We start from the raw sequence: 27,045 nt of genomic DNA, 5'->3' as shown, positions 1-27,045 counted from the left end.
TATCCATTTGACACATGTGGGCTACTGTAGATGTGTCCCACGGTCTACTTATTCATAGTTTGAGTTTAAAAGGCAGTTTCTATTATTGATACATTGTTTCCCTCTGGAGTGTTATGCTAATTGCATTCATTTAAGTATAAACACTCATTGTTTCGTTTTATTTACATATCCATATCTTATTCTGGTTGAATGAGTGGCCTGGAAGTTACGGCATTGGTTCTCAACGTCGGTCTGGGGACCACCAGGAGGTCCAAATGGACCTGTAAGTGGCCATTTGTACACTAATCAATCCTTTAAAGTCAGCAATACCAAAGGTTTTATTTTAAAACAATGCCACAGCCAGACACCAGAGGTAGATGATCAGGGTCCCAAAGATAAAAAAAAAACTGTTCAATTTGTAAATCCAAATTGTTCCATTTGGAAATGTTGGACCTCTGGTGGCCCCAGACCAGACATTATGTCCCAGTATCAGGGATAGAAAGTGAGTTTGTACTGTGTAGTGGAGTGGTCCTCAAACGTTTTTATGTCAAGGACCCCCAAATTGACACTTGTTAGCCCGCGGACCCCCATTTGAAAAGATATGCCAGGGACCCCCGTAAGAGCGTTTTTTTTTACGGCTCTAGCAGTGAATCTCAACCATTTTAATTTCAAGGACCCCCAGTTTGACATGCATTAGACATGCAATGGGGAGACGAAAATGTAATGGACACGTTAGTCAACGAATTAGACCCCCATCTTGTCTCTGCCCTTCATCTCCACACCACAGACAGCCAGATTTAATTTAGGTACAAAATCACTGCTACACACACACACACGCACATGTGTATGTGTGTATTTACTGTATGTACGTACAATCTAATAATCTGGCAAGATAATTCAGCTTTCATGAAACCGATTCATCGCTAATCCTGGCCAAATTAAGCCAGGATATGTGTTAAATCCAGGCTTAACCCCTATTCTGCTTTTGTGAAATAGGCACAGGTCAGATATATTTTACATTTATACCAAGCTCGTGGAAGCAATGTCATTGGGCATCCAGGTGTCAATCAACTCTAGTCAACATAGCAGGTTCTGACAGGGGGTGGGACTAAAAAAAGCAGGAAGGAAGACAGTCTGAGAGTGAGAGAAACAGGTGAAAACAGAGATGTCTGTTAGTGTTAAAATCTGGAAAATGAAGAGCTAGGGATTAATATCAGTGTGGATATATCAGCATGTTTGTGTGTTTGGAGCTGGGTTTTCCCTCAGTATTTCTACCATAACCAGCTGACAATAATAACAAGTTGGGCTGTGGCTGGTCAACTAACACACTAGCCTGGAGGAAAAGAGATTGTGTGAGACATTTCAACATGTTTCTGAGTGAGTATGGACGCTATCTGAGAACTGTAATGACATGGACATTTAGTTAAAGTATAGGACCTTTATAGTCCTAGAAGGCTGTGATACATTTAATTGACACAGGAGGGCATAGGAGTGATGTGTGACTTTGTATATGGAATACATGGAATGAATGTAATATCACAGCCATTGCAGGACTAGGACCTTCAATAGTGTTGTGGTGTTTTGGATAGTGTGCTTCAGGACCTGCTACCAAAGCTGTTACAGTAGAGGCTCTCAGGACTTGTCACTGCATACCAGAGGATCCAAGTGGACACAGACAGGTGCGGTACTGGGTTATCCAGCACACAGACAGACAGGTGGGGTACTGTACTGGGTTCTTCAGCACACAGACAGGTGGGGTACTGGGTTCTTCAGCACACAGACAGACAGGTGGGGCACTGGGTTCTTCAGCACACAGACGGGTGGAGTAGTGGGTTCTCCAGCTCATCTTGTTGGGAAACTGTTTGCAGCAGCTGTCTAAAGTTTTCAGCTCAAACGAACTGAGAGACAGTACTTTCATTGACGATTTCAGATTTCAACTCTGACAAGCCTTCAGGACAAAAATAAATGTGGTTTGTGAAGCTAACTGTTTAAAATGTTCCTTTGGACTGGATGGGTCCTTCATGTTAGAATCATTTAGAAATGAAAGCAGAGTGATCCACTGCTTCTTTCTCTTTTTCATCTGTGATTGATTGATAGGCCTGTCACAATAATGATATAATCGGCGTCATCGTTTCCATGTTGCAAAATGTTCCTATATTTTCAAACGTTTTCAAAAGTAGTGGAACTAGCTGATCTATAAGCTCACAACGCATCGCAATGCGACACGTTGTGAGCTTGTAGATCGGCTATAATCACTACTTTTAAAAAAACATAATTTTTAAGATAAAATTATTAAAATATGGCCTATTTTGGCCATAGTATATTATTTATTTTAATTATTGTTATCATTCATTTTGTCGTATATTTAAGTTATTTGCCATATGCAATTTTTGTTTGCAAAGCCTATAAAAGCTAAACACAAATGTAATTTATATATTCCAGAAAAAAGACAATTAACAATTAAATTGTTAATCGCAATTATTTGTACAGTATGACAATTAATCGTCAAGTGGAATTTCATGATTGTGACAGCCATAGTCACTGATCTAGGATCTGATCCTTATACTTCTTTACTATTGGTTGATTATAACCGTTAAAACACTAAAACAGTTTTTCTTTTTCCACCCCTGTCACTCACAGTGGATGTCTTGTCTTCTCACCACCTCAAGCTGAATCCAAGACCGAGCTTCTCTTCTTCCCAGGTAAGTCCTGCCCCGCACAGGATCTCACTGTTTCCATAGACAACTCCCTGCTGGCTTCTTTTCAAACGGTCAAGAACCTTTGGTGTTGTCCTGGACAGTCAGCTCTCATTCTAGGCACACATTGCAGCGGTCATTCGAAGGATCAGATCCTTCCTCACCCAGAAGTCAGCCCAGTTCCTTATCCAGATCTCAGTCATATCAAAGCTTGACTACTGTAACAACTCGCTCCTTACTGGCCTCCCGGCATGTGCACTTAAGCCCCAGCAAATAAGGCATGCCTGGTTTTGATGAACCAGCAAAAGTTTTTTTCCCCTTCACTCCCTCCAATGGCTCCCAGTTACTGCCCGCTCAGAGTACAAAACACTGATGCTGGCCTACAAAGCAACCAAAGTCATATAGTGGGGGCTGTTAGTGACACGATACTTCACTTTGTGATACAAGCGCCAAATTTTCCACAAAGTTTCTTCTGGACCTACTTTTTCACAAGAGCCCGTTAGCCACCCAAAAAACAACAATATGGCTGCCATTTTCCAAAATGGCTGCCGGCGAAAGACATGCTATGTGGTTTTTTGACCTGGATTGTGATTGGATAATCCAAGTTTGATTATTTTGGCATCAGAATATAGTTTTGACTCCCCCCCACCCCATCCCCCCGTTAGCCACCCAAAAACCCCCAATATGGCTGCCATTTTCCAAAATGGCTGCCGGCAAAAGACATGCTATGTGGTTTTTGACCTGAATTGTCATTGGATAATCCAATTTTGATTATTTTGGCATCAGAATATAGTTTTGACTCCCCCCTACCCCCTCCCCCCGTTAGCCACACCAAAAAAAAACAATATGGCTGCCATTTTCCAAAATGGCTGCCAGCTAAAGACATTTTATGTTTGTTTTTTTACCTGGATTGAAATTATTTTGGCATCAGAATATAGTTTTGACTCCCCCCCGCCCCTCCCCCCATTAGCCAAGCAAAAATATATATATGACTGCCATTTTTTTAAATGGCTGCCGGCGAAAGACATTTCATGTGGTTTTTGACCTGGATCGGGATTGGATAATCCAAATGTTTTCTGAGGGTGTACTGTAAAAAGGTTGTGCAGAATGCGCACCACTGAGTTGAGGGACTAAAGGGACACAGGTGGAGCAGGGGCGTCAATTGGGTATGGCAGGCTATTGCAGCTGCCATACCCTGGCTCCAGGGGAGAAAAAAAAAGAAGGACTTTTTTGATAATAAATCGGGAAAATCAGGCAAAAATAAGAATTAAATAACATAACCCTAACCTAACCCGAATCCTAACCCTAAAACCGAAATAAAGTAACCAAAAACTGGAAAAAAACGAACCCAACCCGCCCAGAACCGCACAAAAATTTCGCCCGCGCGCTTACAGCGCGCGTGCATGAGGTCGCGTGCATGTTGCCATACCCTAGCTTTTGCTGAACTGACGCCACTGAGGTGGAGAAATAAAACTAATCACAAGGTAATGAGACAAGACAGGAAACGTTACGACAAAATAAAACAAACACAACAGTAAAGTAAAAACTAAGTAACCACTTAAAACAGGACAAACTAACACATTCCAAAACAGTATTGTACTGTTATTATACAGCACTGTACTTTACTCTACTGTACTGTTCTGTTATTGTACAGCACAGTACTGTACTGTTTTGTTATTGTATAGCACAGTACTGTACTGTGCTCTACTGTATTGTTATTGAACAGCACTGTACTGTACTGTACTGTACTGTACTGTACTGTACTGTATTGTTGTTGGTTACCAGTTCACGATTTAGTGAAGAATCTAGGCCCTGAAAAATCCATTGGCATCCTTTTCTTTCACACTTTCACTGGATGTGATGTTGTGTCAGCCTTTCGTGGGAAAAGGCAAAAAGACAAACCCGGCAAGTGTGGCCTGATGTGTCTCATGTCTTCCAGAAGCTCATACCCACCAGTAACAGTGCATGACAAGAACAGCACTGGTGATGATGATGCAAGATTTTACCTGTTTGCATGGAAGCAGAGGTCCTATGATGCCATTCCACCTACAAGGGCATCTCTTGCACATCATGTGAAGCATGCCACTTATCAAGTTGCCCCTGTCTGAAGCCAGGTAACTGTATGGCAAATGTCATACAGAGAGCCCTGCCAGCTGGGGATGGCGAGCAGAAGATGACATTTGGCAAGTAGCGTGGATGACACTCTACCAATTGCCCAGATTTGTGAACAACTGACAAAAGCTGGTGCAAGACTGAACGTCGTGGTAGATGCAAGTGCTACCGCTTTGGCGTTCAGTGCACACAGCTGAGTGCCTGCAAATGTGACGATTACAACAATTTGTGATCCAGACATGGTGGGGCGAGGGGGGGGGGGGAAATCATATGTTGATACTAAAATAATCAAAATCCAATCACAATCCAGGTCAAAATACACATAAAATGTATTTCCCCAGCAGCCATTTTGGAAAGTGGCAGCCATATTGTTTTTTTTTTGCATGGCTAACTGGGGGAGGGGGAGTCAAAACTATATTCTGATGCCAAAATAATCAAAATTGGATAATCCAATCACAATCCAGGTAAAAATACACATAAAATGCCTTTTGCCTGAAGCCATTTTGGCAGCCATATTGTTCTTTTTTCGTGTAGCTAACGGGGGGAGGGGGTGGGGGGAGTCAAAACTATATGTTAATACCAAAATAATCTAAATCCAATCACAATCCAGGTCAAAATACACATAAAATGTCTTTCGCCAGCAGCCATTTTGGAAAATGGCAGCCATATTGTTTTTTTTGCGTGGCTAACGGGCTTTTCTGCAAAAGTAGGTCCTTGGCATTGTTCATGCCAAATTTGGCGCTTGTATCACAAAGTGAACTATTGTAACATAAAAATGGATTTAGTGGCCCGCACTAATAGCCCCCCATACCTTCAAAGCCTGATTCAACCCTATAACCCCTCCCACTCACTCAGATCAGCTAACAGAACCTTCGCTAAAACATCCGGAACAACGCTCCACATGTCCCAGACTCTTCTCCCTTCTGGCTCCTAAACTGTGGAACGAACTCCCCATTGCAGTTAGAACTGCAGAATCACTCCCAAACTTCTGCCGTAATCTGAAGACTCACCTCTTCAGTCTCATCCTCAGCCCTTAGCACTTCACTCTCCCCATACACCTTCACTCAGTATTTCCACCATAACCAGCTGACATTAGTAACTACAAAGTGAGCTGTGGCTTCAACTAACACAGTGGTTCTCAACCTGTGGGTCGGGATGATTTTTTGGGGGGTCCCCAGATGACAGTGAAGGGTCAATGTAAGGACTTTTAAGGCCTTTTTAATACCAAAAAAAAGAAAGAAAGAAAAGAAAAAGACCATTACTCCATCAAAATTAATCAACAAACTATACTTTAAAAACTGGTCAAACATTGGCCAAATTGTCAAATAATATAAGAAAGAAGCAAAAAAAATGAAAATAGCCAATCTACAAGCTCACAACGTCTCTCGTTGCGAGGCGTTGTGAGCTTGTAGATCTGCTATTTTCCCAATATTTATCTGTGGAACCGAGTCAAACTCGCGTTGCGAGGCGTTGTGAGCTTGTAGATCTATTATTTTCACAATATTTATCTGTGGAACTGAGTCAAAATAAATGTAATGCCTCAACTTCTACAATTCCAAATGCTTATCAGGGTGGGGGTTCTGTGTTCAAATATTTTGGGCGACTCATCTGTGACGTTAGTAGGTCAAGAGGCCTTGTTTCCGCATTGTATGGTTTTTTATTAGAATCTAATTATGGGTCCCTAGCTGTGGATACTCTATGGAGAAATGATATAGGGAATTTGGAGCCTGATTTTGATTGGGACACAGTTTGGTCTAATATATTGCTGTCTTCTAGGAATCCAGATCATCAACAGATTCATTTAAATTTTGTTCACCGTACATATTTGACTCCCCGTAGATTATGTGCTATGAGGTTTATAAATAGCCCCAACTGCACATTTTGTAATCCAAATGTTATTGGTACCTTTTTTCACATGGTCTGGGAATGTCCAAATGTTTCCTCTTTTTGGAGTATGGTTGCTGCTAAATTGTCATTACTTTTGGGAGCTAATATTACACCTTCTCCATCGGTATTTATATTAAATGATGTGTCCCGGCTACAACTGAACTGCACACATAAGCGCATCTTCTTTGCTGGCTTAACAGCTGCAAAGAAAATGGTAGCTACAAGGTGGAAACCTCCTCATACTCTAACTTTTCGCCAATGGGCTTTAACTTTTTTAGATATTGTTTATTTAGAACTGTCAACGGCAAGGTTGCATGGAGCAAGTGAGAAGAACATTGATATGTGGTCTAACGTTGCAGATAAGACTTGGTTTAAGTGTTGTATAACAGTGTTATGACCTTGCACAGGTATAGGCATGGTGTTTGATCCTTACATTTTGAGACATTGTTGGTCCGGGGAGGGGTGGGTGGGTTTATTTTTATTTTTATTATTATTGTTTCTGTTTTAAGTTGTTTGTATCTTGTTTTTGTTGTTGAAAAATGTATTCATTTAAAAACGTGATTGTACTTTCGATATAATAAAAACAATTGATAACAAAAAATATATATATTTTGGGCGGTCCCCAGTTCAAATATGTTTATTTTGGGGGCACGGCCTGAAAAGGTTGAGAACCACTGGATTAACACACTAGCCTAGAGGTGAAGAGAGTGTGTTAGACCCTTCACATTCTGTCGGTCATTTGTTCTTATGAGTTTGTTACTTAGGCTTGTTTTTCTTGACCACAATGTTAACATTTTAATTTAGATGGCATGTTATTTAGACAGATGCTATAGGTTCAGTGTTTACCTGGTATAGTTTCAAAGTACAGATAAAAATGTGTCGCAGATCAAACTTTCTCATAGATTTCATAGACATGTTTGACAGCACTGTCATCAGTGTTGTGTTGGATTCATGTTAATGTGTTTTTTCAGACATTTAACCACTTAAAGGGATATTTCACTTTCAACAAAAGTTTTGGATATTTTATCGTCTACTCAGGCTTTTGTGAGCCCACCAGACAGTTTTTAAGTTGCTTGATTCAGTATTTAGATATTTGATATTCATTTTATCAGATGCTGTACCACCCTTTACCCTTCCTATACAAACCCATTGTAACTTCAAACTCCATGTTAGATTCATCGAAAATACCCGTCCTTGGTTCTGGTGACTCACCCTGCCCTCCTAAAACGCGAGGGGGCCGTGTTTTTCGGATAAATGTTTTCATTTATTTTATTTTATTTTTTTCATTTTCCCCAAAAAATATTAAAGTAAATGAAAAAAGTAATTGAAAAAACACGGCCCCCTCACGTATTAGGGGGCGGTATGAGTCACCAGAACCAAGGACGGGTGTTTTCGATGAATTTAACATGGTTAAAATGGAGTTTGAAGTTACAATGGGTTTGTATAGGAAGGGTAAAGGGTGGTACAGCATCTGATAAAATGAATATCAAATATCTAAATACTGAATCGAGCAAAAACTGTCTGGGGGGCTCACAAAAGCCTGAGTAGACGATAAAATGACCAAAAGGTTTTTTGAAAGTGAAATAAACCCTCAAAACTTATTTTCAGAACTGTTCTGTTCTGTTCATTTTTCCCTCTACACCAAATCTCTGCGATGCGTTGTGAGTATAGATCGGCTATTTTACGGCAAATATTTCCACCAGAATAGGGATGCTATAGGGTTCAAGTGGTTAACCCATTAAAACCGAGAAAAGCATCTGTGTCATTTTAGATGTTGCTATGTAGCACTGTACCTTAACCACTACAATGTCTCTCTGCATTCTATGTACTGTGTTTACCTTGCTTAATGTAAGTCGCCCTGGATAAGAGTCTGCTAAATGCCTACATTTTAATGTCACTAATCTAGGATTTTATCCTTACTCCTCACTATTGGTTGATTGTGATGATATTTATCAGTGGTGTAGCGTTATGGCCCCAGTGCAGGCTGTTTAGGACATATGTAGTTTTTATAGCTTATGAAGGCTAAAAAAATAAATAAAGTGTGTGTGTGTGCGTGCGCACGCACGCACGCACGCACGCACGCACACACACACACACACACACACACACACACACACACACACACACACACACACACACACACACACACACACACACACACACACACACACTTAATGTTAGTTGTTAACTTCTTTGAACACAGTTGTACATTAGAGGTGCAATCTGAATCACTCGCAAAGGGCCGTAGTGACCCAACATGGCCACTAAACTATAATAATCTAACCCACGGGCCCCAGTGTGACCACTCTGGCTGCTCTGTCTATGGCTGTAGGATCTGATCATTATTCTACTGCTGTAAAAGAGCCCCAGTGAAATGAATGGATTATAAATATCACTGTGTGCATCGGTTTGTGACCTATGACCTTTTTGTTTGACCTCAGTGTGGATCCATTGTTGAGGCGATCAGGATCCTGATGCAGAGAACTCCACCTTCTATAGACCATGTACACCCTGGTTGAATGTTTCCAGAGGGTAAGAATTTAACCCTAACACCACAAGAATATACCCTGACACCACACTAACACCACACCTACCAGAATGTTACCAGAGGGTAAGAATTTAACCCTAATAACACACCCTGCCTGAGTGTTATCAAAGGACAAGAGCCCACAAAACGACACTATTTGAGATTAAAAGCAGGTTCTATACACTCATAATGTTATTTTAGTTGTATGGTTAATTGGACATGTTATTAATTCATTTATTGTTGATTTTGTTTTTCTGTAATAATTATATCTGCTCTCCTCCCTCCCAACACACACACACACACACACACACACACACACACACACACACGCACACGCACACGCACACACACATTTCATTCAATATGCATTTGTGTCAATAAAGAACAGTTAAACAGTTAAAAAACAGAATGTAGTTGATAACTATTTGGCTCAGCATATAATTGTTCATGAATGTGATATGCTGCGTGCCATGAATGATATATATAATGAGTTAAACTCATTTCAGATAATCAGAGAGAAGTTTACGTATGGGTGTAATACCACACTGTCTGACAACCTTATAGCCACTAATTATTTGAATGTTAAGACCTAAATTATTGTAAAAAAACAACAGCTAATGTGTTTGATTAGGAAATAACATAATCCACCATCAGTTGATGCAAGCTGGCAAGCGTGTTATAATTCAAGGTGTGTTTAACTCATTCAGTGCCAGACTTATTTCTGGCTGTGTTTGCCCAGTGCCAGAAAATTCAAAGTAGTCACAGAATATTTATCTCCAGTATGATCGATCCCCTGATGGTTGCTAATCACAGAGGGTTTCACTGTGCTTCCGCAAAAAGGTCTTGGTCAAAGATACATAAATAAATACATAAATACAAAAAAAAGTACACAGGAGCCGAGATACAGGATTTTTAAGTAATAAGTAAACCAAATCTTTGGATCACGTTATATTGGGTTCTGGACGGGTTCTAAAACGGACGTCGGCGACGTCGATGGCACTGGATGAGTTAAAGACCAGTCCACACCAAAGCAACTCCTTGCAATATGCAACTACTTGCAACGACTTGCATATTCCGAGCTTGATCATTCTACGCCACAATCCCAGTTCCCCAGACCATTCCTTGTGTCCCCTGCTGTACCGTGTAGCCATTACAACACATCCAGGAGGAGCAGAGCACAACACAGTAAGAATATGAATCTGTCCAACAAACCACAGCATGGCCGAAGGCCAAGCACAGTGCACAGTGGGGAGAGACGACAACCTATTCATCCAAAGGGTCCTTTTTCAGGACATGTTTAACCTAGAAGCGGATGGGGCAGGGTCACTTTGTTAGCTAACTTAATTACTTTATAAAGTGTTGTACATACGCATGTATGCACTGTGATTAAATGGGATTTTAAGGGGTTGAATATATCCAGCTTTTGTCTTCTTTCCAACTTCTTATCCATGCATATCTCTGACTTACAGGGCAACATCCTGGCCTTTCTGCAGGTGTAAATGAACCAGTAGATGAACCTGATAGAAGAGGGAGTGTATGTCCACAGTGTACAACACACCACCATGAACACTCAGCACGTAAGCTATTATTATTATTATTGTCTGTCTGTATAATAGTTGTGCATATGATGTTTTGCTTTCTGTCTTTATTGCTGTCTGTCTGTTTGTTTTTGTCTCTCTCTCGCTCTGTCGCTCGCTCTGAGATAAAGCAAAGTACCCTGCCAAAAAAAAAAGAGTACCCTGTATGTTACTGTATGTTACGTATAGCACAATAAATGGGTTATTTATTAAGGGGTGCCTACAGTACTCAAGATGCATGTCGGGAACGATGCAAGTTGGGAATGCATGCCCCCCCTATGAAAACCTGTCGTACTTGTTGAACTTGAGTACCCGCTTTACCCGTTGTAACAGTACGATACAACCAATCTACACATATGGAGATACAAGGATCCCTGATGTCATCAGAAACTGCTGACAGTTGATGACCTACATGGGCATAAATGGGATACATCCCTGGGTCATCGGTGACACGCAAGCCAAGTTTAAAGTCAGTCGGTCGGACAGTGCCCAAGTTATAGCCAAGAGAGACAAACACGCACGCACGCACACACGCACGCACACACACAGGAATGTATACATAGATGTACAATGATGAAAAAGGAAATAAAATGGAGATCTAATGAAGTACACAGAGAGTCCAGGGGTTGGTTGTGCTTCCTGTCTAGAGTACGTCTTGATTTGTCCCTGTGCATGTATTGAACCATGTGTGTGTGGCAGAATGTATAAATCTCCGCCAAGATGTCAAAAATGCCTCTGCACCAATGCCACCTCTAATGCAGGGGTTCTCAAAGTGGGGTCCGGGGACCCCCAGGGCCCTAAATACATTTATTTAAAAGACAATGTTTTTTACATTTTTAACACCACATCTGAAAACCTTTTCAGATGGGGGTCCGCTGCCAAATACACATTCATTTAGGGGTACTTGACCTGACAAAGTTTGAGAACCACTGTTCTATGTTTCACAGTGTGCAGGAGTGAGAGAGAATCAGACCCCACCCACCGAGGCTGCTGCCAGTCATCATCACACTCCATGGACAGAAATGTAAGAGGGGCTTACGTGCCAGCGCCCGGCCCGGGCCCCCTGTGCTGGGCAGTGTGCCGATGGTGCAGTGTGTGCCAGTGTGCCCGGCGACAGTTCTGTGAGTAAACACACACCCACTCCCCCAGACACATGATAAAGTACCCATTAGATTGATTTCATCCACAACCTTTCTCTGAAGTCAGTCTTAAGGAAATCCCCCCTCAGTGCAGAAACAAGGCCACCCTCTGAAATGCTGATGGGGCAAAACTTTAATGCATGAGAATATTTTATGAATGAGACAACTTTTGCTCAGTTAAAAAAAATAAGAACGAATCAGTAATAATAAATAATAAGTTGTAGTAACAACATTTCCCAAAAATATACCTGTAGGTTGCCATGTTGCCAAATTTGTCATATATCTGCTCTTGTGACGTTTTTTAAATGAAACATAAATGAAATGAACACTGTTTCTGACAATTTCTAATAACATTCAACCATTTCAAAGTGAGCTAATTGTGCATTAAAAGTCCCATAAGCACTATAAATAGTTGTCTCCCAGGGTCAAATAGCAAAAACGTTATTGTCTCCCATAATTTTTTCCCTCTACAAGCTCACAACGTACACGACGCGTTGTGAACTTGTGACGACACGCCTCTCGACACATTGTGAGCTTGGGGATCGGCTATTTTCACCAAATGTTCACCGCAGAATAGGGACGCTAGGGTTCATTTGGTTAATATCCGGTCATGACATCGAATCCCTTTTCCACTCAGGTTTTACCCCAGTCCTGTGATCAAGATATGGACTCTTACCCAGAGGCCCTGCGTGTGCCCTAGAACAGCAGTGGAGGAGCACCCTCAGGTGTCAGGGGTCGCAAGGAGGCGAGGGGTCATACGAGTTCCCTGAGCACCTCCCTTGACCGGGCCATCCGAGCAGCTAGAGACATGAAGCATACCTCACGACGCATGGCTCGCTCTCTAGCTAGTGGACTGCACTACCAGGAGCTACTGTCCCAGTCCTGCATCTACTAGTCCCATGTTACCGTCTCAAATTTAAAATATATACGTTTCTGACGCTGTCGGTCAGAAACCTCTCCATATTCTAACTTTTTGTGCTTTTTCATAAATCAATGCCCTACTTGATCATACTACAGCGTCACACAAAAGTATCAAAAGTTTGCGTCGCGTTTCAAGCTTTTTTTTGCTATTTTTGAAAAGTAACAGTTTTGGACACGATACATATTGAATGTTTCAAAATAAACAGCCAAATATAAACATCCTAAAGATGGAAGCTTGCACGACAAAGAATTTCACCTACTTTTTTACACTTGTAAACCTGTGATTTTAGCTGAAGTTGACTTGAAGAAAAATATATTGTGGGAGAATATATATTGTCAGTAGCTAAAATATATTTTTGAAAATGGATTTCTAATTACCAAATTATATTTTTTACAATACTTTACACTTGAGTTCCTAAAACAAGCCACTAGAGAAAGTTTATAGTTCCAGAACTAAGAGTTGCCATTTCCAGCGTATAGGATGAAAAAGAATTGGGGGCTGAGCACTGGAGATGGGGACCATAATAATCAGTGGTGGAAAAAGTACTTAAATGTTTTACTTTAAGTAGAAGTACCAATACTGCAATATAGAAATACTCTGTTACAAGTAAAAGTCCAGTATTCAAAATATACTTGAAGTACCAAAAGTAAAAGTACTAAAATATTTGAAAATAGCAGATCTACGAGCTCACAACGCGTCGCATCGCATTTTCAAATAGCCTGGGTATAAAATAGGGCTAAAGTGGTTAATGTATGTTTTATAATGTCATAATTTATCCCTGCAAAGTAACTAGTAACTAAAGTTTTCAAATAATTGTAGTGGAGTAAAAGTACAATATTTGCCTCTGAGATGTAGCGGAGTAAAATTATTGGAAATTGGAAATACTCAAGTAAAGTACAAATACCTCAAAATTGTACTCTTAAGTACAGGAATGTACTTAGTTACTTTCCACCACTGATAATAATGTGCCCATTTTCTAAACATTGTTCATGTAAGGAAAACATCCAATCCGCTTCAGTAATTGCTTGTCTGAATAATTGTAATTCTGTGTCTAGAAACCTAGCACTGCACCAGTCACTCATGTGAAAGATGTTTACTTGCATCTCTTTCAAAGAACGGTTTACAGTGACTGTACGGTCAAAATGAAAAGGTCATCAGAATTTCAAGCCGGAGATGGAGCCGCCATGCAAGGGAAAGATGTTTCGCACAGAAAATAGAAGATGTACAAGCTCACAATGCGTCACAGATGTGAAGCGTTTGTGAGCTTGTAGATTGGCTATTTTAACCATGTGACGCCATTGTACGATATAAATCAGGCATGAAATTGCTTTTAACCTCAGGATGTGCTTTCTTTATTTGGAGGGCGTATTGAACAAACAATATCCCACAGTAGACTCTTACACAATTTTATATTTATGTTTGTCTGTATTGCAGTTGTTACAATAATGAATTACTCTATCATCATTTATTTGTGGATCCTTGCAGTGAAGTAGAATCATCTGTATGGGTTCATTTGTTTTTATCTCAGGATTTTTCTACATCTGTAGCAGATGTTATATTCACCTGTGTATACTGCTGTACATTGCAGTGGTAGAACTGAAGTCAGTTCTTCATACTAGCCTTCTGCACGCATCAACCGTTTTAAATTGATAATGCATCATTTCTGTCATACAGTGCTTGTCTTAAGGGTCAGGCAACAAAGCCGTAGCTTTTTAACAGTGTTTTGTTGAACAGTTTGGATTTAACAGTTGTTTTTTCAAACCAACGATGAAAGAATAAAGAATCGCTGCTATGCTGTGCTGGAAATGAGGCGATGCTGACAGGCCTCAGAATGATTTTGTTCTTAAATTATTGGTAACGTAGTTGTAAATGTTTTTTTTTTTTGTTAATTAAATGTGTGTTTACTCAGTGTTAGTTATTGTACAACACTATTCTTTTTAACACTACAGGTATAATTGGCTGAACATCACTCCTTTGTTGTCCCAGTTGAACTGGGCCACGCCATTTAGACTTACTATGAATCGAAATGTTCACGTATAAATTACATTTTGACAAAATCATAACCTGAATTAAAAGATGATTTAACATAAATTGTTATACATGAATACAGCAAAAGCTAATAAATCAAGCATGTCATCGGAACCTGAACAAATATTAGATTAATTTAATCTAGGATTTAATGTTTATTTTCCTCTAATTTGATTTATTGTTGATCATTGCAAGTAAGAGTGTGTTGTGTTGTGTTGTTTTGTTTTGTATTTCCAAAATGTATATTTTGGGCTTTTTTCTAACCAGATTATTTTCTACCTTTGTACAGTGGTTGATTTTCTTACACTTGTGTTCATGAATATTTTGTAGTTGTTTTGGTTCCTATTGTTCCTTGAGAGCCAAATAAAAAAAATGTTATTTATCTCTGCCAGCTAAAGCCTGGATTATGTTTTCTGAGTAGGCTACTTTTTTGGCACCAGGTTTACAATTCCTGACATAGACACAGAGAGAGAGAGGCGATTTCCTAATTAAGGGGTCTTTTAAGTGAAATTCATAATTAATAATGTGCCTGCCCCATAGATAAGGATGATGATGATGATAACAATGATAGAATATACTTAAACCGATTTCATCTTGGTTGAGTGTCTTGCTCAAGGACATCTCGACACATTGTCAGGGCTGGGATTCCAACCTTTACCCATTCAGCTTTCAGCCAATATGATGATTCTTAAACATTTTCATGTCAAGTCCCCAAATTAATATGTATTTGGCAGAGGACCCCCAAAATCACAAATTGAGCAAATGTCACACTATACTAGATTACATCAATAAAAATATGCCAAGTCTACGGTGGATTTTTATGACATTAGCTCATTAAACATTGATAAACTACATGAACACACTGATTTAAATACATTTGATTACATAAGGCCTGTTGAAGACCCCTAACCTAGTGTAAAAAATATTTAAAATCTGAAATACATTTTACACCCGCCATATCCTCAGACAGATGTAGTGTCATGTAGCCCGGGGGTCGCCGTTACCCGCAGCGGTAAGGGGTGTTTTTTTGGGACGAGCGTTCCGCAAATGTAGATAAGCAAACTCAGAAACAGGCTAACGACTAGCCTCAGTTAACAGGCTGAACCCTCTGAGGCTGCGTAATGCTATCAGTCAAAGATGGTTAATTTATCAAGATACGCATTCTCCAGTTTACCTCCCGTTTCTGCGTGACGTAGGTGGACTCCAACTTGCTTCCGGTCTCCTAAAAAGGCGTGTCCACCAACGTCACGCAGAAACGGGAGGTAAACCGGAGAATGCGTATCTTGATAAATTAACCATCTTTGACTGATAGCATCACGCAGCTTCAGCGGGTTCAGCCTGTTAACTGAGGCTAGTCATTAGCCTGTTTCTGAGTTTGCTTATCTACAATTGCGGAACGCTCGTCCCAAAAAAACACCCCTACAGTTTTGGCCATAATGAGGTTTCCGCCCGACAGACAATATATTTATATTTATATTGCACATGCAAAATTGCTGCTATACGAAAACGTATTGTTACTGCACTGTTTCTTATTTTTATTTTCATTTGTAATAAAATGTCACTGACATCACAAGGTATTCTTCATTATTTGTACGTATGGTCCCAGTATATTATTAATTCATATCAGTCACTGTATTCCAGTGGGACATGGCAGCCTACTGTAAGTCTTAAACAAATATATATAAAACAACCCTAACAGTGGGATAAAATCAATAGAGAGTAAGCACATGCGTCACTTTTCCACCGGGAGATCTGAAATACATTTTACACCCATATCCTCAGACAGATGTAGTGTCTGCTGATGGACACTAGATGGCGTCCAAACAGCAGTTTTTAGTCTTTTAATCAGTCTGTCCAAAAAGAGGGTTAAACACTCAATCAAACATACCCCAAACACACATACACGAAACTTATTTTTAAAAGCTGTTTATTTAAGATGTGACGGATGTCAACACAACAATCTGAAGGGAACAACAAACGCTTCAGTTAAAATAAGGTGACCGTTATTTAAAATGATTAAGCAACAAAAACAGAACAATTGATGGAGTAATAACCAAGAATTAAACATGACTAAATACAATAATTGGTCATCAACCAACTGTAATCACAAAGAGACACAAGACACAATTAAGGGAACATCTTTATGTATCAGCTAACAGTATGGAAACTGTATAAGGCTATAAATATGATTTGTAATCAAACTGAACAATTTATTCAGTTAAATACAAAAATGTACCAGTCTGGTATTCACACTGTCACAAAATAATATATTTAGAGATTAAGCATCATTAGAATAATCTCATTGCGTTTATATACAAATGATAAATTATCAATACAAATAATCAGTTTTCTTCCCCTACATATTCATAATCACACAGGGAAATATGTTTGTCACAGTCAAGTCCTGACAGTAGTACTGTATATCTGTGCTGTCGGGCAGAAACCAGCTGTGTCCAAAATATTAAGTAATTGGTTCGACTCAAGACCCAATAGAGTCTTGAGTCGAACCAATTACTCCTGCGAACGCATTAGATCCAAGTAGACATCAAATTTCTCTTTTGGGCCTTGCGTGCGTTTGACTCAAGACTCTTTTGGGTCTTGAGTCTTGGGACTCAAGACTCAAATCCTGGAAATCAAATCCTGGAAATGGCAAATCAGCATGTGTCTGTCTCCCTGGGGTCTAGTGCTGTAATAGGGATAGACTCCTGTGTTCTTGGCTGTTGCTGACAATAAGCCCACTTGTAAAGTGCATGAGCCAAATGGCTTTAATTAATTTGGTGGAATGACCCATCACGTTCATGTAATGCCAATGTACGAAGGTCAGTGTGCTTGGTTAGCTCTGTTGGAAGAGCTCTTGACTTCAGACTACAAAGGTCATGGGATTGAATCCCAATACAAGATCCTTGGCATCTGAGCAATCTGGCTCCTACGGGTTTACTATCGTTTTTCACCTTTATCATAAAGGTTGCTGGACAATATATAGAGGATGAAATGCATAATTTATTAAATATTATAAAGGTAATATCAAATACATTGTAGAAAATGAGAGACATGACGCTTTATTAGCAAGACAGTCTTTTATTATATCCAGAATACCAGAATACCACAGTATAAACATTAGTTTGAACCAACAAATATTGGCTGGTGCTGCTCAATAGTGGACAAATTCTAAATGAACTTTTAACTCTGTTACACTTAGAGATCAGCTAGTAGCATTTACGATTCAAAGCTCTCACAGAACATTTTCATTGTCCGTCTAAATTCCAAAAGATGGGTTAAGTATTATGTTCTCAGTTGCATCTTTCATGCCACCACGGCCCAAGAGTGAACTCTGCGGTTTGTAAACCGAAGGTTTAAGGTTCCAAACTCCTGAAGCACATTTTCACTGTCCATCTAAATTCTAAAAGGTGGTTTAACTATTACGTTTTCATTCACATTGTCCATATCTGTGTGGCTCAAGAGCTAAGTACAGGGTCTGAAAGCAGAAGGTTTGGGGTTCAAAGCTCCTGAAGCACATTTTCACTGTCCATCTAAATTCTAAAAGGCGGTTTAACTATTACGTGTTCATTCATTTTGTCCATATCTGTGTGGCTCAAGAGATAAGTACAGGGTCTGAAAGCAGAAGGTTTGGAGTTCAAAGCTCCTGAAGAGCATTTTCACTGTCCATCTAAATTCTATATGGTGGGTTAAGTATGACGTTCCCAATAGTAGCTTACATGCCAGCGTGGCTTAAAAGATAAATACGTGGTTCATAAACCCAGGGTTCCTGGTTCAAAGCTCACTCAAAACAACTCAAACAACTAAATAAAAACTGAAAGGGTAAAACAACTAAAATGAAACTGTGGTCAATACAAACTGGTGATGGAAAAAAACATGAAACAATAAAAAAACACTAAAAAACAAAAAATGCCTCAATCAAATTAATGTGAAAAAACGGCGTCCATAAAATCACAAAACTATATAAAAAAGAAAAAAACGTTGCATAATATGTAAATTTATTAAGCTCCTCCCACTGGGGGTGGGTTCTCTCCATGCTCCTCCCGGATTCTTGAGCTCCTCCCCCTGGAGGTGGGCTCCCTCCATGCTCCTCCCTCTCCTACCGGAGCTAAAAGAGGGCGTGAGGAGGGAGGCGGGCTACATCCATGCTTCTCGCCTTAAAAAGACCGAAAATTGAGATCTTCCCTGACCAAGATTCAAACCCACAACCACCCGCTTGTGAAGCCTATGCTTTTCATTTGCACCACTAGGCCTTTCACATTAATTAGGATTTTGACGTTATATTTAAAGTTAAAGCAAGAGGTGATGGGTCAAAAGATGAAAATCTACAGCAAACACCTCTACCCCTGACAGAATGACTGAATCTACTAGATACACCCTCTGATGATCAGGGAAAGGGTTCATTATGACACAACTGAGATTTAGGTTGTTTAAAACCATCTGTTAGAAAACGTTTACTCTGACTGAGTCTGAACCCAGATTTACACTTTCATTGAAAGCAAACAGAGATGTTTTGTAATGTCATACAAACTCATACCCTTTTTGTCATTTATAAATTCCTTAGTTTCAGATGATCAAAACTATAGCAGTTTTGGTTTTAAATCAAGTAGGCTACATTGTTCTCACTTTGGACTGCACATTAAAAAATATGTCTGTAAAGTGTTCAACTATAGTTCCTCAAACAGGGCTGTATTATGACCACAGATCCTCTTTGATTAGTTGAATTAAGTTTAAGAAAATACCACTTTGCACTCATTGCATGCAGCATATCAATGATCAATTATAGGCTGAACTACTTATAGGCTGAGCTACTTCGTGTTGAGGTATTCTAGTGACTCAGGGATAAAAAAATACATAAATTGAATCCAACCACTTAAATGTAATGTATTTATTGCAACAACCAACCAAGAGTGTTGCAAACGGCTGTGTTTGTAACAAAATGAGGAAACTCACACAAACAAAGAACGTTTAAATTATTTATTAAAACCCATGTGGGTAACCGGTGTCCCTCAGGGCTCAATTCTAGTGTATTTTCTGTTCTGTGTTATTGTGGGGAAAGCGGTTGAAAATAGCCGATCGACAAGCTCACAACGTGTCGCAGTGAGCTTGTTGATACGGATACTGGGGTGGTTAACAGTGCTTAAAGGGCAAGACCACTTTGATAGACGTTTGGGTTGTGTAGTTACCTTGCCATGATGCATCTCCAAAGGTGGGCAAGAGATCTAAAATAATTGCTCCATTGATAATTCAAAATAAGCTCCTCATTGAATTACATTGTATGCTGAAACAGCTCTCCAAGTCACTCTTTTAGCACAAACAAACGCAAATAAAGTTGATTCAGACAAAATAAATCACCAAACCCAGTACCATTTGTTTTTTAAATAAAAATGCTAACATCCTGTTGATTTTGCTTCAAATAGTAAAATCAGCAGGAAGTTGACATTTGTATTAAAAGGGTTAGTTCTATATTGACTGGATCAGCTTTGTTTGGGTTTGTTTTATGTTCGTTTATGTGCTAAAAGCATGACTTCGAGAGCTGTTGATGTGGCCATAGCTGAATGGTTAGAGAGCCTGCCCGGCAAGCCATTAAATCCAAGTTTGATCCCACGCCTCAGCAACGTGTCAAAGAATTAGTTCACCCCAAAAATACTTACTTTCTATCAATTACACACTCCATGAAGCCTGGAATTCATGGAGATTTTTTTTGTTTTTGACACATTCCTGAGCACAGACCTATTGGTTGGATGCATGGCGCATATAATAGGCTATCGTATTGTAGATTGATAGGCGATAATTCCAATATTCACAATACACTCCTCATGTTTAAGCCTAACTGAATGGTATATTTATAGACTTGTATATAAATTGTATATATTTTTGGACGACTTGTGCATTTCATTTGTCTGCAATACTTTGCCACACTTTCTCCCTGGATCCATTTATTTGGGCCTGTGTTTCCTTTCTTGCTTATTATACATTTTACTTCCTCATATGATTCCGGGGAGACATCAAATTTCTCTTTTGGGTCTTGAGTCAAGACCCAGGCTCCCGGGGAGACATCAAATTTCTCTTTTCTGTCTTGAGTCCCAAAACTCAAGACCCAAAAGAGAAATTTGATGTCTCCCCGGGAGCCAGGGTCTTCACTCAAGACTCTTTTGGGTCTTGAGTCTTGGGAATCAAGACCTAAAAGAGAAATTTTATGTCTCCCTGGGAGCCAGGACCCAAGCCTCAAGACTCTTGAGCTAAAAAGTTTGTGAACCACTGTGGTTTTCAACCTTTTTCATGCCAAGGACCCCTAAATTGATATACATTTGGCCGCGGACCCCCATCTGAAAATGTTTTGTGCCAGGGACCCCAAGCAAAGATTTGAGTTAAAAATGTTCACTTTAAAAATGTATATATATTTCAAAGATATGCACACATTTTCAAGATTTTTCAAAAATAGCAAATAGCGCAGCACTCGGTGCCGTGCTATGAGCTTGTAGATCTGCTATTTTTGAATAGCCAAATCTAAGTGGTTAAAAATTATTGTGACGCTATCAGTGGCGTACCCACCGTAGAGGCAGGAACTAAAGTCTCGCCTCCCCTAGAAAATTAAGTAAAAGACTGACTGAAAAACAGGCAGTGAAAAAAATCCAAACGTCGGACCATTAGCCCGCCTACTCGTCCATTCATGGGCAGGCAGCTAATCACCACCGTATCCATTCAGCAGAGCAACCCTCGCCTATATAGTGATGCAAATGTATGCCTTTGTCTTCATGGTGTACCAGGAGTGCCAGGGGAGAGGGTCTGGGCCATCACCTGTACTCACCTGGTATAAAAGGGGCTGAGAGCAGCTTGAGCCATTCATTACTAAACTACAACATGAAGAGACCACCACTGAAGAATTGATTGATTATACTTGCATATTGTTTTTATTAACGTTTTTCAGTTTTGTAGTCAGTGTGTGTAGTGTTGTTGTTAACTAGTTTGCCCTGAGATTTTCCCGTGAAGCCTGGCTTTACCATCCTGGCTTGACAAGGTCTAGCTCGACAAAGTCGCTCCTTTTCAGCCTAGCTTTTTAAAAAAGGTTTTAAAAAATAATTACAATTTTACTTGGAGGCCAATCTATGACGTCAGTAATCTATTATGACAGTTCTTTGATGTCAGTGAAATATGTGTGCATATTTATAGTGCAGTACTCACTATCAGAGAACCTGGAGGCTTGAGCATTCAGTCTTGTATAGCAGATACCTTGCCTCTGCTATAATGTCCTCCATAACGCTTCCTAAAACACACATGAGACTGGAAAAAGACAGCAGTGGAAACTTGCTATCCTAATGTTCATGGCACAGTACACTAGCCTAGGACGTTGCACTTTGGAAATCGCTCTAGATAAAACAATCTGCTAAATGCCAAAATAGTGTTTTAATCAGTTTCCAGACAGGACAGTTAAGTCTCATTCAACATTGTCATCTCAAACAATCAACTAAGGTATACAATATTTTGTAACATTGCATTGATACTTTTCAAATAAGGATGTCATTTAAATGCCATGTGTAATTTTTGTATGCTTAAACGGCTTCTGTTACATTAACTTAAAGTGACTCCACCAGTACAACAAAACCAATGCCAAATTGACACACCAAACCAACTTTTTTGTCCAAACTTCAAATCTTTATTCTGTACATGTACAGGAGGATAACATTTAATCCAGTAAAAACTGACTGGATGTGATGGTAAAGCCTCTCCTCTCAGCCATTAGAGCTCTTAAGAGTTGGCGTTGGGGCCCTTCTTCTTGCCGAATGTGGGCACCACATTCACAAAGCGCCTGTTGTACTGGATGCGACGCTTGGCGCGGCCAGTCTTCTTTTTCTTCTTCTCCTGCTTGTCAACCTGGAGGTGGAACAAACATTTAGGTTATTTATCCATTTAAATATGAGACCGGTTAAGACAGGCTTACGTCACAGTGTTAAGAATTGTCCTTTTACCTTGGGCGTCTGTCCCCTCACTTTGCCGGCACGGGCCAGAGAACCATGGACCTTACCTGATGAACAGAAAGAGGAAAAGGTTCAAGACAAAGAGCCAAGTTTGATCACAACAAACTTCACAAGAAAGGCATTTCAAGGCAACACCATCACAGTATCTGTTCACTACTAGACCACTGGTTCTCAAAGTGTGGTCATTTATTTGAAAACAGCCGATCTATATAGTATCTCACAATGGGTTGCGAGATTGTAGATTCCTTTTAAATGTGGAGTGAATGGATACAGCAGCCAGATACATCACTTGCAATAGCCTGAAATGCTACATTTTGAACAGCAATAAGTGAACACAAAGTGTTTGCTATAGTTTCAAGTACAGTGAGTGACCATAAATTTAGATTTTTTTTAATGGACCTTTAATTTCTTTGTACATTACCTTATTCTACCACCTGGATTTAGTCTTGGGATCAATCAAGTGGAATCTAATATGTACAACAGACAATTCTCTAAACACATACAATTCTCTAAACACAGTGGTAAACTGCCTACACTAAAATGTTCTTGCACTCTTGGCATAATCAGTTTGTGTTTAATAAACAGTTTAGGTCTGTGTGGCATCGTTTAGATGAGTATACCGACCTCCCAGCAGCCTGGCGGCTACCTCCAGGGTGCAGTGCTCAGAGATGCCACAGGATGCCAGAAGGCTGTCATCCTCCAGTGGGGAGCCAGCCAGCAACAGCACCTGCTCATCCACCTGGAGACCCTCAAGAGCCTGGACATGGGTCTGAAAAACACAATGGATGCAATAATGTATTACTCTCATTCAACAGTGTTTGAGCAATGGCTTTGTACCCCATTACAAAATAAATGTTAAGAAAAATAAAGTTCTAGCCTCAATTACTGTCATAAACACTACAGACTCCATGGACATCTTACCTTGCCTGAAGACGCTACTCTAACTCATGGATAATATCCCATGTCACGTTTACAATAAAATGATAAAACAGAAAGGTGTTCATTTCCTCATGCTGTTCAACATTTGTTTTATGCATCGGGTGAGAAAGTCTTAGCATGTTCATAGAAAGTTTGATTCAATCTGCATAATTTCATACACGTAACTATACTTATATCTTAGGTGCTAAATGGTTTTCATATGCCATTAATGCTTATGTCTTGTTGGTTATTACTCGAAAGATTTTCCCTTGCCATTCTGGTTAACCACTATTCTCTTGGTATACCTTAAATTAACTTTTTAAATGTTTGTACACGTGTCATCCAACTTGGGGACAAAGGTTGAAAACCACTGTTTAACACTGGTACATTTACAGAGATTAACGTGCACACACTGTCCCTGTGAAAGATCAAATCACCTTAATGTCTCTGACTGTCTCCTCTCCGGTCACCTCAAGGGTGTGAGTGTTCTGGGCACGCAGGAAAAGCTGCATCTTGAAGCTGAAACCAAACAACAATAGTTTCAACCATGTCATGAACCCAGAGGTTTTACCAAAGTAATGATAGCAATGTAAAGACCTGTATTCCAAATGTTACTTTAGTAAAAGTACAGGCAAACTGGCATGAAAAATAAATACTTAAGTAGCAAACGTTACAGCAGTTATTAAGCAGAACCCATAAAATCATATCGATTGTAATTAGCAATTCGTTAATGACAGTGTTAAAAGTTCATCACACTTCAACTGATTTTGATGAATGTGCTACTGAATACATCAGTCAATGGATGTCTGGCATTCATTTAATCAGCGAAGTAACTAGTACCTAAAGCTGTCAAGTAATTGTAAAGTAGACTACTACAATTACTGTCAGAGGAAAAATATTGTACTCTTAACTAAATAGAGTAAAGAGTACAATATACAAAGTAGACTAAAGCGTTCAATATTTTACTCTAAGTAGAGTAAAGAGTACAATATTTTCCTCTGACTGAGATAAGCACGAAGTAGCGTGAATTGGAAATACTCAAGTACAAGTATCGCAAAGCTCTATCTAAGTGCAGTACTTCAGTAACCATGAACGTTATCAAAGACCACCGGCTACCTCTGCGGAAATGTATTAAGTCACGGCGTCACGTCGTCAAAGGTTACCAATACAGTCCCTTCTTATCAGTACATTGATAGTCATTGGGACATTCACGTTCAATGCACCTAAATGCACCTTCCAACGACCGTTAGAGTGACTTTAGAGGCTCTAAATTGAACAGAAAACGCAACTCAACGTGTCTCCACTCTCCAGCTGTCTTAGCTAGTGGCTAGCTAGCAGTGTCGCTAGATTTTGCGAGAGAAATAAGCAACCAGGTCTATGAAAACAAGCCCAAAAGTAGTGACACATGAGCACTTTAAACCTATATATACTGTACACCGGCTATTTGAAAACAGTAGACCTACAAGCTCACAACAAAATCTTGAAATGAAATGTAGAATATTTGAAAACGTTATGAAACATTCCAACACCACAAATAGGGTCATTTGGGTGGTCCATGACGACAAAAATATTTGAGAATCACCGCTTAAAATAATTGCAACATTTGGAAGCAAGGCTTAACAAACAAAGTCCCAAAACCCGCAACCACCAATTTTTACAAGCAATTTTACAGAAAAAGCCCAAAGTCGCTTATAAAGAGCAGACCTGGCAACACCGCTAGCTAGCAACGCTAATCGGTAAACAGCCACATGGGGAAACACACCGTTCAAACATCACACTAATATAACTGCAATATCGCTGGGCCGAGGCGAAGAATGGCCCGGTAATAGTAAACACGGGTATCTTATCCGTACTATCGGGACATTGTACGGTGAAAAGGTTGTATAAAAGTGGTATTTTTCATTAAATGTGCTCGGGCCTCACCGCGTTCGAAGCTAGTCGTTCAGTACTGGGCTCGAAAAGGAATGTTTGGGCGTCGCCACTGCGCATGTGCAGCTTTCTACTTCTTGTTCGTCGGGCCTTTAACGAAATCTTGCATCCTTATGCTGTTGCATTACCGCCACCCTCTGGAGTTTATTACCAACTACACCAGGGATTCGAGAAAGAAAAAAAAAAACGTTTTATTTTCAAGAGTAAGACAGCAATAAATACAACAATATAAAAAAACACTCTGTTACAAGTAAAAGGCCTGTGTTCAAAATGTTACTTGAGTAAAAGTACAAAAGTGTTGGCATCAAAATACACTTAAAGTATCAAAAGTAAAAGTACAAAAGTGTTTGAAATAGCAGATCTACAAGCTCACAATGCGTCACGACATGTTGTGAGCTTGTGGATTTGCCACTTTAAAATAGCCTTTGTATAAAATAGGGCTGAAGTGTGGTTAATGTATGTTTTATAATATAATAATTTATCTGCAAAGTAATTAGTAACTTAAGTTTTCAAATAGTTGTAGTGGAGTTAAAAGTACAATATTTGCCTCTGAGCTGTAGTGGAGTAGAAGTAAAAGTACTGAAAATTGAAAATACTCCAAGTAAAAAAATACTTCAAAATTGTACTTAAGTACAGTACTTGAGTAAATGTACTTAGTTACTTAACACCACTGCATTCCATAACCCTGAGAGGCTGTGAGTGAACCAAATTGGTTTCATTCGGTACACTCCTGTGTTACCAATCTGTAAGCGTACATTTGGAAACCCCTCGAGGAACCCAGGGGGTCACCCTTGCCTGGACCCCACTTTGAGAACCAGCACTAGGACAGTCTGTACACCTACAGTGTCCAGTTTGTCAGATTTTCCCCATCAGTTCTGCCGTTTTAAGTGGTGACCAAATCTGATCAGATATTTCTTGTCTTGCCCACTTCCACCACACTCCATCATGCCCTTTGCTCCTGTTAGTCCAGCTCTTTCCACTGCCTCCATCATGCTCTTTCTTTCTAATGACTTCTGCCTTCCGTAGTGTCACCTAGCCTATCCATTCCATTTTAATCATGCACCTTATAACTGTATATATTGATCCTGTTATTTCACTTGTTCTATTATGTGTTCCTTTCCTCTCTCTATTCTCTTATTCTTTTAACTCTTCCTGTAACTGGAAACTTAAGCTTGCACACAAACAAAAAGCTACTTCACCCTCTTTTACACGTGACAATATAAAGTTGATTCTGAAGTTTTAACAAGGACATATGACAAAGCATGCAAAGTCCAGTTTGGTGATCCCTATAATGTTGAGTTCCATTAAAGTTTGTGTCATATTTGTTAGTTGATCATTACTACCCCCCGCTTTCC

The 27,045-nt window shown here is 39.7% G+C and overlaps 1 protein-coding gene across 1 annotated transcript; it reads right to left on the bottom strand.

Annotated features, from left to right (window-relative positions):
* Positions 1 to 22,498: 22,498 nt before the first annotated feature.
* faua (FAU ubiquitin like and ribosomal protein S30 fusion a) lies at positions 22,499 to 25,757 on the bottom strand. Its single transcript, XM_084083539.1, has 5 exons — positions 25,685 to 25,757; positions 24,199 to 24,280; positions 23,468 to 23,612; positions 22,835 to 22,890; positions 22,499 to 22,739 (listed from the first exon to the last, which is right to left on the bottom strand). Exons 2-5 carry the CDS (start codon positions 24,271 to 24,273, stop codon positions 22,614 to 22,616), a joined length of 402 nt encoding a protein of 133 aa, XP_083939665.1. The 5' UTR covers positions 24,274 to 24,280; positions 25,685 to 25,757; the 3' UTR covers positions 22,499 to 22,613.
* Positions 25,758 to 27,045: the final 1,288 nt, after the last annotated feature.

The sequence above is a fragment of the Gymnoscopelus microlampas genome (assembly GCF_963454915.1).
Source record: "Gymnoscopelus microlampas genome assembly, chromosome: 16".
NCBI classification, from domain to species: Eukaryota; Metazoa; Chordata; class Actinopteri; order Myctophiformes; family Myctophidae; genus Gymnoscopelus; species Gymnoscopelus microlampas.
Note: the sequence above shows the minus strand (reverse complement) of the source record. Positions and strands in the feature narration are given on the sequence as shown.

Excerpts from the sequence above, each read along its gene's own strand:
- faua (XM_084083539.1), bottom strand. The coding sequence starts at position 24,273 with ATGCAGCTTTTCCTGCGTGCCCAGAACACTCACACCCTTGAGGTGACC. Across the intron at positions 22,891-23,467 it reads AGCCGCCAGGCTGCTGGGAG|GTAAGGTCCATGGTTCTCTG; the intron begins GTCGGTATACTC and ends TCTGTTCATCAG. Across the intron at positions 22,740-22,834 it reads TGAGGGGACAGACGCCCAAG|GTTGACAAGCAGGAGAAGAA; the intron begins GTAAAAGGACAA and ends TTCCACCTCCAG.